This window comes from Fringilla coelebs (assembly GCF_963513975.1).
Source record: "Fringilla coelebs genome assembly, chromosome: 2".
Lineage (NCBI taxonomy): Eukaryota > Metazoa > Chordata > Aves > Passeriformes > Fringillidae > Fringilla > Fringilla coelebs.
The window spans coordinates 4,108,834-4,123,739 of NC_140029.1; the positions used below are offsets into that span (position 1 = coordinate 4,108,834).

Consider the following 14,906-nt stretch of genomic DNA (forward strand, 5'->3'; position numbering starts at 1 on the left):
GCATTTTATCTGAGAATGGATACAAGATTCAACCTCTCTTCCTTCTTCTCCTCTGCCTCCAAAAAATAAAAAACAAACAAACAAACAAAACCCAAAAAAAACCCCCAAAAAACCCACCAAAACCAAAAAACAAACAAAAAACCCAAAAAAACCCAAAACAACAACAACAAAACACCACCCAAAAAACCCCACAAAAAACCAACCCAGGAAAAGTTTCTAATAACTTCAGAAACAGTGAAATTATACTCCAATTCTTCCTACAGGCTCACATAAAGTGCAGCATTTAGTGGCCCCATTGCTCACAACTAGGTGCTACTGCAGTCAGGTTTTCTGTCTTTTGTATCCTCGTGAATAGGTCTGAACATTGCCAATGTCAGAACAGTCAGGATACAATGGTAAAAAATTCCTATTCTCTGTCTCTTTCTGAAGTCTTTCAGGGCCATCTGAACATCCTTGTTTTGGACTATTTGAGTAGATTTGAAGCATCCTATTAGAATTTCAAGTCACATTTATTTACAATGTTATCTTTCTAAGCATGAAGAGCACTCAGATAATCACTTAATAAGAGGAAAGCAAGGTTAATGCTTTTAGTTCCTGTCTCTGCTTAGTGGCAAAAGTACAGACATTAAAATTCTCATCTCATGTTTTAAAAGCCAGAAAGTCACTGGCTAATGAAAATTGGAACTTTGTTGTCCAGTAGAGAAACAGTCATCAGTGGAATGTGTGTGACAAACCATTAATTTCCTGATTTAGTTGCAGCGAAAAGTGCTCCTAGCAAACTTGAGCTGCAAGGCCCCCACTCCGAGGCAACAACAACAAGGACCAGCTGAGCCAAGGAGGGTAAAAGTCAGGAGAGAACAAGACACAATGACTGATTAGCTCTGTGTCATCATTAAAAATAAACACAAATCTGGATTAACCTCCTCAAACTGCTCGTTACCCGCCTGCCAGGACAATCTTACGTGCGCAGTTCCACCAACGACCCGGCAATTAGCCGGGCTCTGCTTTTCCCAGCTCTTGGAACCCAGGACATTCCTCTGGCTGCCCTGGATGGCTCAAGACCCTGGCAGGGGGCTCAGAGACCTTGGCACAGAATCAAATACACCTGTGCCTTCTATTTTAACCCATGGAAACAATTACCAACTTTGTGTGAGGAGCTACAAGCCACAAGGTTTGAGTAGAATGACAGTGAATTTATCACAGGGTGAAAAAGTGGAATTTTGGGGTTTTAGAATGGGGGTTCAGGAGGCAAGATGGAGGAATCTGGGTGTGTCCTGTCCTTCTCCTTCTTCTTCTTGTCCTCCATGTTCTGCTGTGATGGAGGCACTTCTGGATTGGTTTAGAGTAGAGACAGACTGTCTAACACAGGTGATAGGTATTGGAAAATTACTGTAAATAAAGTACATGTAGTTTTTAGAATAAAAAACTAACACCACCCCATGGGTGGTCAGTGTGCCTCAGCCCAATCTGCTGGACAGACCCCAGCAGGTCTGAAAAAGAATGTATTAGATAAGAGAAAACAAACAACCTTGAGAACCAGAGCTGAGGAATCTCGACTTCTTATTCGGTCGCGGGGCTGGGAAAGAAAACTCTTTAATACCTGGGGAGCCATTCCAGCAACACAAAACCCAGGTGTGCTCACCTTTCACTGTCACGTGCACGCTCTGGCTGGTGGACAGCTGGGGCTGGACCAGGACGTTGCAGGTGTACTCGCCCTCGTCCACCTCCTTCTGCACGTCCGAGAGCTTCAGCGTGCCGTTGTTCTCGAACGCCACTTGGCGATGGTTGAAGGGCAGCAGGTTGGAGTTCTTGTACCACTTGATGGAGTAGTAGGGGTACCCAATGACCCTGCAGTGGATGTAGGTGTCCCTCCCAGCGATGGCCGTGATGTTCTTCATGGGCCGGATGCTCGCTGGCCCTGCCAAGGCAAGGAAAAATTGTCTTGAGGACAATTTAAAGGCGCGTTTGCTCGAGGGAATGTGTGTAATTATTTCTGGATATACAGATGTTAACGGAGGCGGCTCGCGCCACGCTTCTTAGCATTTGACAGATTTTTACTTTTAAGAGCTACTTAAGCAGTTTCCCTAATCTCTGTATGCTCTACTTTTTCCTTACCCTGCAGCATCCATGCTAATTATGTGGGGGTATATATTTGTGTTATCCAACACTTGCCTGATAAAATCTTTGCTGTGTTACAAATTAAAAGGCTGAGTGTGATTTAATTAATGTGAAATGCTAACACTGATATGGAGCTAGACTCCTGTTACACATGAGAACACTGAAACAATTAGCTTTTTTTTGCTATGTAAATAAAGTATATATATATATACCCATGAGGATGGGTATTATGCCATGTAGAGCCAGAAATTCAAGCTAAAGTTCTGTATACATGAATAATTACAATGGATGTTGGACAGGTAAAGGAGGAAAGGAGAAGGAAAACAAAACATGCACAGCAGGACTAAAGCAAAGAGACTGTGAACTAGTAGAGATGAGTATAGGAAAAGATAGACTAAAGAACACAAGCCAAAGGGTTCTTCCAACACTTAACCATACCATACACTTTCTAGATGGGGCTGGAGAGGCAGGGTGGGAAAAGAGAGCGGGGTGGGGGGGGAGAAAAGAAGAGAACAAAACCAGTAAGTCGGTTTTTGGCATTCCAAAATCTCATCACATGCAACAATCTTCTTCTCCACTACAATGAGTCATGTGTGTTTTTTTTGAGGAGCTGATTTGACAAGCACCTCTTACGTTTATTCGAGCCTGGTACAGGACGACTCCCGCAGAGTTGTTGGCAGTGCAGCGATAAACGCCCCCGTCCCGGACCTGGGTGTTGGAGATGTTCAGGTAACTGACCACGTTGCCCTCGGAGGTGATGATCTGGCTGATCCTGTGGCTGCCGTCCTTCACGATGGGATCCTCATCCAGTGTCCAGGTGATGGTGGGCAGGGGAGTCCCCTTGACATTGCACATCAGGGACACTGGCTCTCCTGGGCTCACCACTTTCTCGCTGAAGGCAGAGATGATTTTGGGAGTTCCGTCTGCCGAGGAAGAGAAAAGCAGGAAAACAGTGCTTACGTGGTCTGAAGCTTGTCCCCTCTACCCTGGAGTGTCGAATTTGTGGGGTGCCCCGTGGCAGGGAGGAATTAATCTGAGTCCATGTTCTTAGAAGGCTAATTTATTATTTATGATCTATATTATAGTAAAGAATACTCTACTAAACTATACTAAAGAGTACAGAAAGGATGCAGACAGAAAGCTAAAAAGATAATAATGAAAACTTGTGACTCTCTCCTCAGAGTCTGACACAGCTTGGCCCCAGTTGGCCATTAAGTCAAAACAATTCACAGCAGAATCCAATGGAACAATCACCTGTTGGTAAACAATGTCTAAGCCCATTCCAAAGCAGCAAAACACAGGAGAAGCAAATGAGATAATTATTGTTTTCATTTTTCTCGGAGGCTTCTCAGTTTCCCAGGAGAAAATCCTGGGCAAAGAGATTTTTCCAGAAAATATGATGGTGACATTTCACCCTTTTTTTGTATAATTAAAATTTAAAAAAGACTGTTTTTAATTCTTCTGCTGGGCCCTTGCAGAAGAGAGGACAAACACGTCTCGAGAGGTTTATCCATTGCCAATCAAAACCTCAGTCAAGTGCTGACGTGGAATGATCAAGGAGTTTCTTTTCCTGTAGAACATCAACTTCTATCATATCACTAAAACAAGGCTTACAATATAGAAAATGCAAAAAACCATGCAAAGAATTGTTCGTTGTTTCAAGTCCAAACAGCTGAGTTTCAGGAAAAGGAAATCAGATAATTATTGTTTTCATTTTTCTCTGAGGCTTCTCAGCTTCCAAGGAGAAAATCTTGAGTAAAGGGATTTTTCCAGAAAATATGACAGTGACACTGGAGTGTATCCCATGAGCCAAGATCTTTTTTAGAAGCAACACAAGCAATGGTTTTCCAGGATGTAACCCTAATTATTGAGAGAGGGAAATAAATTCTGCCAGTAGAGGATTTAAATTACACTTTGCTTATGGCAAGTTTCTTTTACATCTTCTGAGAAACCTGGTAGTGGCTCTGCTGTAGGAAAAACACTTGAATAGGATCAGGCATCTCTATGAACTGCTGTGTTCCTTCAGAAAACTTTTAAAACCATATGGAGTTCATTATAAAAGACACACAGCAAAACCTCAACCCATTTGGAGAGCCGCTTCTCCTGGTAGATTTTAGCTCCCTGGAAAGTTAAAGATGAATCTGTTGCCAAGAGCCAGGCACAACTTGCATAGGTTTATTTCACTCAGCAGTTTAGTCCTGAGGTGCAGTGCCCCATTTAGGAAAGTGTTAAATTAAGCTTTTCTGAATACAGATTGCCAATAACAGTAGTGATGCCAATTTCTTTCAGTGGTCATTTTGTGCTACAGATAAATATTTCTCTGAATGAGAGCATTCAAACACTTTGTCTGGTGAACTGTCTCCCAAAATACTCAGTCTGTACCAGGGAAATTAATAAAGAAAATAGGTGGGCACAGAAACTTTGTCAGCAGGGAGCAGGGTTAAGTACCCACCTCTGCAGAGAGTTCAGTGGGGTAACATTTAGGAGTGCTGACACCCTGGTATTAGTTAGGAAGTACTTTCTGTGGTCATGCAGTGTGTTTGTTTTCCTTTGAAAACATTATTTTAAAAACAGGGCTGCAAAATTCCCTTGCTTGCCACAGGGTAAAAAGATAAGCACTGGCATTCTCAGAATGTTGAAAGGCCTCAGCATCTCTGGAAGAGCATTTTATTTTATCTGATTTCATTTTTTTTTCCTCTGCCCCCTCTCTCTTTCATTTCTGTCCCATTGGTTATGGGTCAGAGTTTCTAATTTATTTATTTATTTTCATTCCTGACTCGTTCCCTTTCCTGTCCTTTGTGGTGTACTGGATACTGTCATCCCTCAGAAAACAGAACAGCAGCAACACAAAAAAAAAAAAAGCTTTTATTCCTGAAAGGGAGCTGACACAGGACCAATAAATCTGTGAGCGTGCACACTATGTACCTCTGCCACCCCTCCTCCTCTTTTTTCCCCCTTTTTTTAATTCAAGTGACAGGCTTTTTTTGAGATGAAAGCAGACATTATTTTCCCAGTGAGACCTGAGTGTCTTTGAAATCTTCCCTGCTGCTGCTCTCTGATAACCTGCACTCTCCAGACACCATGATAGATTATCAATATGCTCTTTAGGCTTTCCTAGTCACGGGAGATGGTTGCCGAGGTAACTCTGTCCAGGCAGGTAATCTCTTCTTCTTCTACAGAGACTCTAAAAATAGTGTCCATGCCGTGCCTGCACCACAGCCTCATTAGAGAGATGCCTCTGTGCAAATTGATGACTTTCCTCACTTCATTATCATGTAGAACATTGTATCAGTTATTTAAGATGATCTCCAAGCCGTCAGCCAATACACCCTGCCAGAAAAGCAATGTTTGGATTTTTAACAGAGACCTGCTTGGGAAGGATTTTTGTTTTTTTCAAATTGATTTTTCCATTTGCTTATGAGTAGGGCACAATAAACCCCATGGACATTTCATGAGTACCCTGTGTTTTGTAAACTCCACTGGTGCCAAAATGATTTTTGCTTTTATATATTCTTCATATATATTCATAACTCTGAAGACCATTATTGTTTAGTTACACAGTTCCTAGCTAACTCCAGTACTTTTCCTACTCTGATAGAGAGAAAGACAAAACACATTCCCAAAGGCCTCAATCCTATCTTGCTTTTTCCTGGGAGCCAAGGATGAGCTACCCTCCCAAGACACTTCCTCATAAACAAAGTACAGCTAGTAGCAAGAAAAGGGAGCCTCCAGAAGAGGTGGAACTGGGGGGGAGAATTACCCCATTCCTTGAGGTTCTAATTGGGAGTTCCTGTGAATTATGCTGATTTTCTAAATTTATAAAACTGTATTTACCGTTTGTGGGGTTGGTATTTTTCCATATCTGCCCCTAGAGACCTCCAATGAAAGACCAGGTCCTATTACCTTCCTATTTTTATTATAGATTACCTCCTATACCAATACTAATTCCAGTTCTGGGCCCCTCAGTTTGGGAAGGATGTTGAGATGCTTGAGCGCATCCAGAGGGGACAGCGGGGCTGGAGAGGGGCTGGGAACACAAACCCTGAGAGGAGCCCTGAGGGAGCTGGGGGTGCTCAGCCTGGAGAAAAGGAGACTCAGGGCTGCCCTCATGGCCCTGCACAGCTCCTGAAAGGTGCCTGTGCTCAGCTGGGCTGGGCTCTGTCTGCAGCAGCACTGACACAGCCAGAGCACACAGCCTGAGCTGCACCAAGGGAAATACAGGCTGGAGAGCAGGGAAAAGGTTTTCCAGCAAGGGTGAGAAAGTTCTGGAATGGCTGCCCGGGGAGGTGGTGGAGTGCCCATCCCTGGGTGTGTTTAACAAAGCCTGGATGTGGCACTGGGGGCCAGGGCTCAGTTGAGCTGGTGGGGCTGGGCTGGACTCGATGGCCTTGAAGGTCTCTCCCAACCCAGTGATTCTATGAATATTGTCTCAAAAGCGCATTGCTTCATTTCCAGGCCTTTAAATCATCACACCTCTAAAACAACAGCCCCAAACCCAGCTTGTGCACAATTTTGAAAACCAGAGCTGCCAGGCAGGTGGAGACTGACCTTCCAGCACCACCTGGACGTAGTCTTGAGCTGACATCTTGTCCTTGCGCACAAAGCACTGGTAGGCGCCGCCGTCGCTCTTGGCCATGCCGTCCATGATCAGGTTCTCGCGGTTGACGCCGGTGATGCGCACGTTGTTGCCAGGGTTGATGATTTCCCCGTTGCGGTACCAGGACAGCTCCTGGTCCTCGGTCCCCGTCACGCTGCAGGACAAGGACACTTGGCTGCCGACGCTGCTTTTGACTTTGCGCGGGCTGATGGTGGCTTTTAGCGGTTCTGGAGGTTTGGGTTGAAGAGAGAAAGGGAAACGGAGATTATTCATCATAAATGTGCATTTGTGTGCAAGTAACGAATCAGCTCTCACCATAAAAATCACAGCCGTACTCTTCTTAAAAGAAAACACCAAAAAAAACCCCAGAAAACTGTATTGCTCTAAAAAACCCATTTTTTGCTACCAACACCCATGACAAAAAAAATAGATCTACAGGGATAACAAATTCAACACATAATCCCATGCACAGGTGAACAGTAGGACTAGACCTACAAGTAACACCACTAGTGCTGAGGCATTTAACATGGCACTGCACAGGTTTTGGGAGGGCAGGAGGTTATTTCACATTAGTTCAGTTCTTTGAATCTTGTGCATTAAGTGCATTCCTGAAACTTATTTTCTGGTTTAATTTCAGGCAAAAGGAGCCAAATTTACACTTTTCCAACTACTCCCTGATATGCACAAGTGCAATAAACGCCAATTACAAGATTAGCTTTCAAGAGTGGAAGATGTTAATGCAGGTACACCCATGGATACCCATCTGATATGTCCACGTGGAAGTGTTTTAGTGTGTGGGCTCGCCAGATTTTCTGCTTTGATGTGGGAGGATTACAATATTTTCAAGTCGGCCTAAAGAAACAGTGGGACAGGAGAATGCAAGTTTTACATGGCAAAAATAGAGGATGAACAGTGCTGAAGAAAAGTCATAAATGTAAATGCAAGGAAAACAATCTTTATCTTGCCACCTAGGATTTATCAGCACTGCAGAGCACAGATTTCATCTCATGCCTTGTATAAATTGGTTTGACTTCCTTATAAAGATAAGGGATTGCTACCACCACTGATGCTATCTCTGACACAAAATACAGACCATCCTCTTTTTTTCTTTTAGTAGCTTGCATAGACACACATGTGCACAAACACATTTAAAAAAGAAAAGTAACTTGTTCACTTTAGTAAATATTTTATAACATCAGAATTGGAATAAATCCATATTGATTAATCAGGAACAGAGGCCTGGAAAAAAACAAAAAGTGGCCTCAGACATTCTGGATTACAGACAAAGGTCCAAAGCAATAATTGATCAGCTGCATGCTGAAGTCACTGACTATCTCTATTTCCTATAAAAACACTACAGAAGCTAAGGAAGTTTGAAGTGGTTTCAAAAGCTCTGACTGTTGTGCAGGTGAAAACTCAATTTTGTAGATTTTCTTTGTGGAATTTCCTGCTTGCATCCTTCCAAGGCTCTCAGCTGGACAGAGGAGAGGTAGAGCCAGAGGTTTTTATTAATATTAAAAGATATACAGAGTAAGGCTAGAAGAAGAGTGAGGTGAGCACTTTCTAGCTTTCTAATTACATATTTTTGGGAGTGTTCTTTTAACAGACTACCTGAGAACACAGGACAACAATCTGTTAAACAAAACAGTCACACTCAAAATAGTCACACTTAAGTGCATCACTAATATCCCACAGCCATGATGACACAAGCAAGCCACATCCTCCATTGCAGAGGAGGGTAAATTTTCTTTGCCCAGCTTTTACTTCCTGTCAGCCTGATCCAGAGTATTTCCACTGGCTGTCTGAGTGCAGAATCATTAGGAAAAAGACATCACCAGACATCACTGGGGATGCTTTGAGTATCATCAGCACTGCAATTACATCATGTCTTTGCAAGTTTTGACTTTGCATCATACAAGACAGATGGAATTCAACTCCTTTTTTTATGAGTATTTTGATGAATACATTTAGAACCAAAGTTCCTCAGTTATAACTTGAGAATGGCAGATTTTTCACCTCGGTTTTATTTTGCCCAAAAACATTATGTGCAATTATTTGTGAGGATATTTTTACGGCCTGAACTGCTCACAAACTTCTCCCTTTTCAGTTTGCTAGTCAAGCTGTCTAGGTGGAAATGTTAGTTCACAGAGCATTATTTCTATTCCAGGAAACAATTTTGTGGGTTTTTTCAACAGTAGTAGCATAACACCTTTCCAGTGTGGTGCTCCTGAAGTAATAATTATCTTTGTAGAATTTGTGAAACATTCAGAATATTCACACATGAATACTCAACTGAGGGGAAGTATGAGTATTCAATATTACTGAGCACCATGAGTCATGGCAATGAGAGTTTGGCAGCTTTATTTATGAGAACATTTGCAATTTCTTTTCCAGCACCCAATTCATGCTTCTAAATTACATATCCTCCATGTGATAAATTATAGAGCTACACTGGAAATTGCATCCATTTGCACTTCTGATCGCTCAATTGGCCAACTAACTCATCTCCACAGAGCCTGCTTTGTGTCGTTCCACAACTTTGAGGACTTTAATCATTGCTAGGATAAATTAAGGAAACAGAAAGTACAGCAAGGTAAGATAACAACTTGATACTGATGCCTAAACAGTTTTGCTTTTATGAATTTTTCGTATATTTGTAGCTCTGAAGAATATTATCACAGTTATGTAGCTCCTAGCATTTTTCTCACCCTTTCTCTCAAATTTTAGAACAATAAGCTAACATTCTAACACATTCCTGAAATACTGTTTAGTCCTATTTTCAAGTAGAGCACCTACAAGAAGAACATTTTGTTTCACAACCAGAATCTGAGAAGGCATAACCAGAAGTGAAGCAAAGAAGCCCTGGGCCTACTCCAAAAATTGCCTAACCAACTGCTCTTTAATTGGACAATATTTGTTAAGAATAATAATTTGTTAAACTTATAAAATTGCAGAGATCCAATACTGGGTGTGCCCATGACCATTGGGACACCTGGAAGCTTCCAATCTACTTTTTATTTTACCATTCCAGCACTGTTGCAAGGGTTTTTCTCTTTAGATATCAGGCAACAATACCAACAATCAGCTGTGACAGGACCCCTGGCAGAGCAAAAGACTTATCTACTTCCCCAAATCTAAACTAGGCCCGAATGTTTTGTCTTGTGATGAATTATCTCAGCTGAAAACACCCTTAGACAGCAATAACCATAATGCATGGGAAAGGATAAGCAGAAATAAGTGACCAAAAACTACTTTTGCCATTCTAAAAGACAACTTCAATTTTCATAAAATCAGAAATCTCTTTCTGAGAGTGTGGAGAGTTCTCCTCCATGCTGGGATGTTGGTACTGAGATACTTCCCTGGGATTGAGAGAAATTAGGAGATTTCTGCACGTCACTATCATTCACCAGTAAGTGACACTGGCTCCTAATCTAAACTATTTCTTTATAGTTTAGATAACTAAACTAGCTATAGCTAGTTTAGCTATAACTAACTGTAACACAGGTGCCTTTATTTTAGTACACTCTGTTTTTATCTGCTAGCAGTTCTTTTTGTGTTATCCTGTGTGGGAAGTAAATCTGTTTAAAGTCTTGTGTCTGTTTTCCTTGCGTCTATTCTAAATAATTCATGTTGTAGTAAACCTGAGTGGTCATTATGAAGGACTTGTGAGTGAGAGGGGGTTTTGGGGTGCTGGCTGTGGCTGGACATGTCCTCCCCCTCTCTACCACAGATGGTTGGTGCATATGGAGGAGATAACCCAGGCAGGTGAAAGGCCCAAAGGGGTCATTTCTGGCACCAAAAGGGCTCAGGCCCCAGCTAGTGATCAATATCTTAGTCGGGAGAGATGATGTGGGAAAAGATAAAAGAAAAATAAATATTCTTGACTGAGAGACGCTGTTTTACAAAGACTATAAAAGACACAATAAATAAGGATGCAATTTTCGATAGAGTTATCATAATAAAAACCTCTGAGTTAGAGCTTTCGAGATCTCCCTGACATAACAGGCGGATCCTTGGCTGGACTGGACCAAAGGATATCATCTCTACGTTTGGTAGCTGTATTCCCCCCTCTCTCTCTATCTTTTTCTCTCCCTTTTAATCCCTTTATCCCATTTTGCTGTGGTCATTCAACAAAGGTGCATTTATGATTATTACTGCAATTTACGATTATTACTGCAAATCATAATTATTACAGCAAATCATGATCATTACTACAAATCCCCTCGCTGTGTCGGATTTTTGCTCCCTGAGATCAACCAGCGAACCACCACAAAACCCGTTTGTGAGGACGCACGGTGACGCTCCCCTCTCCCTGGTGTCCCCGAGCCAGGACCTACGTTTGACGTGCAGGCGGCCGATGACCTCGGCGGTGCCGTAGTTGTTCCACACCTCGCAGACGTAGCTGCCCGAGTCCGAGGGCCGCGTGTTCTCGATGAGCAGCCCCGTCACCGTCTGCCGGAAGCGGCTGTCGGGCTCCCAGGGCACGTTGTCCTTCAGCCAGCGGTACTTTGGTGCCGGGTGCCCCGACGCTTTGCAAGGCAGCTCCACTCGCTGTCCTGCCATGGCTTTGCGGTGCTCAAACCCATCTAGGATAGATGGAGCTGAATTCGCTGGGTCTGGAGCGGGAAACACAGAGAAATTCTCGTCAGACAGAGACTTAAAATGAACTCGCTAAGCGACGGGTCGATATTTTTTTCTCCTGTGCCACTGTGATATTTTATGAAAATCCTTTCCTTAGGATTTTCTGAGAGGCCTCAGAAACGAAATGTAAACAATAACTGAGAAATGTAAACAGAAACAAAATGTAAACAATAACTATCTGATGGCTGTGGAATGTGGTCTGGAGATGGTTTACCAATGGGTGCATCTTTGATTGGTCTCATGTGAATTGTTCCTACTTGATGACCAATCTTGGTCCAGCTATGTTGAGGCTCTGGTCTGTCACGAGATTTTATTATTCATCCTTTTCTAACCTTCTTATGTCTTCTTTCTCTTTCTTTAGTATAGCTTTAGTATCATTTTCTTTTAATATAATATATATCATAAAAGAATAAATCAGCCTTCTGAAACACGGAGTCAAGATTCTCATCTCTTCCCTCGTCCTGGGGACCCTCAAACACCACCACACTCCTGCATTTTCTGACTTGCCTGCCCAGTGTTTTGGGCACTACAGTTTGCTTCTCTGACCCAGCCAACCAGTTTGAGTCATGGTGGCTGGGATCCAGCAGCACATGCTGCTGAAGCAACTCATCACTCCTTGGAAATCCTCTCACTGGATTTTTTCCAGGTGGCAAACGTTTTGCTGGTCATCCTTCATGTTCCCTGTGAGAGGCACAGAGAGCCAGAAATGTGTTGCCTTAGCAATTATTGCCACTTCTCGACTAGATTGGAGCCAGCACATTGTCCCTTCTCTCAGTGGTCTGAAGGCTTTGAATTAAAGGAGCAATTTATTCCCTTGTCAGGAGACAAATGGGCAAAGGCACAGGGATTTCTATCTGCAGTCAAAATGACAGACAAGCCTTTTCTTCTTCTGTGGGAAAAGAACTTAACGTGACAAGACCAACTTACAGCTTAATAGTGCATCTTTCTGTGCTCAATTTGCTGACAACTGCAGCCCTCACTCCTGCAGCACCTGGCACAGATTTGTGGATCTCACAGATGCCTGGCAGGATTGCCTTCACCAGAGGTGCATGCACCCATCAGAAATAGTGCTTGGTTTGTAATTTCAGGTTTGAAAATTTTGGAGACAGAGGCTGACGCTATTTAAATTTTTTTTTGCAGCTCATCCTGGAGCTATTGCAACAAAAATACTGAAAAAATATTCATCAAAGTATTTTCTCATCACAAAAGCATGCTTTGCTAAGATTTCTGTCTCACAAAGAAACTCCACATGCTTACCAGCTCCCACCTGACACACTGACCCCTTTTTGAGTATATCTAATCACAGCTGACTGGATGTAGGTGTGATTGCCACAGTTCTGGCATTTTCAAGAGTCATTTTAACTTAAAAAACTCAGGTGCTGCTCACAGGGCAGCTGCAGCAGGTTCCTGTACGAAAGTGGAGAAATTAAAGGAGCAGTTCATGCTGAATTCAAGCTATTCCAAAAGTAACCAGTACCTGAGCTAGCTGGTTTAAAATGAGCTTAAATATATCTTTATGAATTGCAGCCACAACTGGGAAGGCAGCCAGTTAAGGCTATTCAAGGTAAACTATCAATCCAGAAACCAAAACCACAATATTAAAAAAATTGACTAAATACCTTGGGGTTTTTTTTGTGTGACTATATCTCAATAAAACCCCCAAAATGCCAAGTCCAGTGAAAGGTGACAGCAGGGGTTTTTCTGCTTTCTAGGTGCCAGGAAAACCCTGAGCCACTGAGGGCAAAGGCACATTCAGCGTGCTGAGTGTCTCATTAGGAAGGCGGCGGCGGTGGTTAAATGAGTGTTTTTGGATGAATCAGTGGCCTTGAGGTCCACATTTGGCACCAAGATGGGACAAATTTTTGAGCTTGCCATGCTGTTTATGTCTGGCTCAGTGAAAGCACAATCTGCCAGGATGCTGTTGGGAAGGCCAATGTCAATTTGACTAATTGGTCAGCCAGCTCCTCTCTCACCCTTTGGGTCATCAGGCATTCCTGTAACCAGGCTCAGATTCTTTTGTGGGGAATTAACTGAGAGTAAAACCACAAGCAGGCAAGAACTTACAGCTGCTGGCTCTTAGGAAGGTTACATCTGCAGGAAATCAATTTCTTCAGTTGGAAGTAATAATTAAATATTTAAATAATAAAAAAAGCATAACTGTTTTTTAGAGGCATTGTCTGTGCACCCCTACTCAAGCAGATCCTGGATTCTCTATCCCAGGGTCATTTCCCTTTGTTCCTTCTCAACTTGAGCCTTGTCAGCAGCAGCACAGCCTGGAGTCCCAGCTGCAGGACAGCTAAACTGAGATTTGCCTACATAATGAAGAAAATTTCACCCTGCTGTTATAGAGGAGGTTATACAGATGTATTCAGGGATACACAAGACATGATTCCAGTGACCTGTTTTCTTCCACTCTGTGGAAGAAAATATATATTATATGAATATATAATCTATATTAATATATATTGTGTATTTAAATGGACAGTAAAAACATTTCTTTGCATTGTCCCTGGAACAGACTGCTATTTAAAACTTGCACAGTTCATATATTCCAGTTAAGGGGGAAAAAACCCCAAAAAACCAAAAACCAAACAAAGCACAAAAGAAATCCAAGGGTTCTTTTGCAATCATCTGCAATAAGGCAAAAAGTACCAAAGTAACATAAACCAGTTCCAATATGTGTTTAGCCTCTATTGAATCATTATTTTACTAGGCTTTGACAGTCAGCTGCAAATGACTTCCAGCAAGGACAATGAAGAAAAACTGAGGCAAAAGAACTGTTTTAAAATATTCTACTTTGGAATTTCTTTGAAGGACAGAAGGACAGAATGTGGAGGTTAAAAAGCAGTAATGATTTTGGGAGTTCAGATTCATGGCAGGACAAAATTTTTGTTGGAAAAGGACACTTTAATGAGTCTTAGAAGTATATTCTTTTGCATGTTAGTGGCTTTGGGTTAATTTTATTTAGAAAGGCCATGTGATTTCAAGGAGATATTTTTACTCAAAATGAAATATGGAACTTTTTTTTTCATTATTAAATGCACATTAATTATTCACCAGTTTTGCTAATTTTTAAATTTTATTTGTTATTATCTGCACATTACCAGTCTCACTGTTTCAAACTAAAAATGAAGGTTAACTTGTGTTAAAAGTGGCCAGGAAACATGAGAAACATCCACCATAAACTATTTCATCCCAAAAAAGTGAAGAACAAATATGAATGGAAAAGGCAAGCAAAAAGGTAGGTCTCATGCAAGGAGACCTTTCAGAACTATGTTCATGGATTCTCTGATCCCAGTTCTCAAAGGAGTCACTCTTTAAAAATACAAATTCCAGTAAAGAAAAAGGAAAACCTGTCAGAGAAATATAAAGAGACAAACTCTGCCCCTGATTGCTGCACTTGCTCAGTCGATTAACAGGACTGGAAATCAGAATCTACTCTAGCCCTGATCATGATAATTAACCCTGTTGAATTAAAAAAGCCAGTTATTGCACACAGGTAAAATTTGCTATTTCAATTTGGTCTGTGGAGGAGAATAGAAGACACAAC

General features: G+C 41.9%; 1 protein-coding gene across 1 annotated transcript in view; it reads right to left on the bottom strand.

Moving 5' to 3' along the window:
• DSCAM (DS cell adhesion molecule) overlaps window positions 1-14,906 on the bottom strand; it is a gene marked incomplete at both ends in the record, with an annotated part of 453,784 nt that overhangs the window by 174,101 nt on the left and 264,777 nt on the right. The window contains 4 exons of the mRNA XM_084226422.1: window positions 1,643-1,918; window positions 2,745-3,041; window positions 6,667-6,942; window positions 11,053-11,331. Of these exons, the coding sequence (XP_084082548.1) occupies window positions 1,643-1,918; window positions 2,745-3,041; window positions 6,667-6,942; window positions 11,053-11,331 (1,128 nt within the window). The remainder of the gene's footprint in view (window positions 1-1,642; window positions 1,919-2,744; window positions 3,042-6,666; window positions 6,943-11,052; window positions 11,332-14,906) is intronic.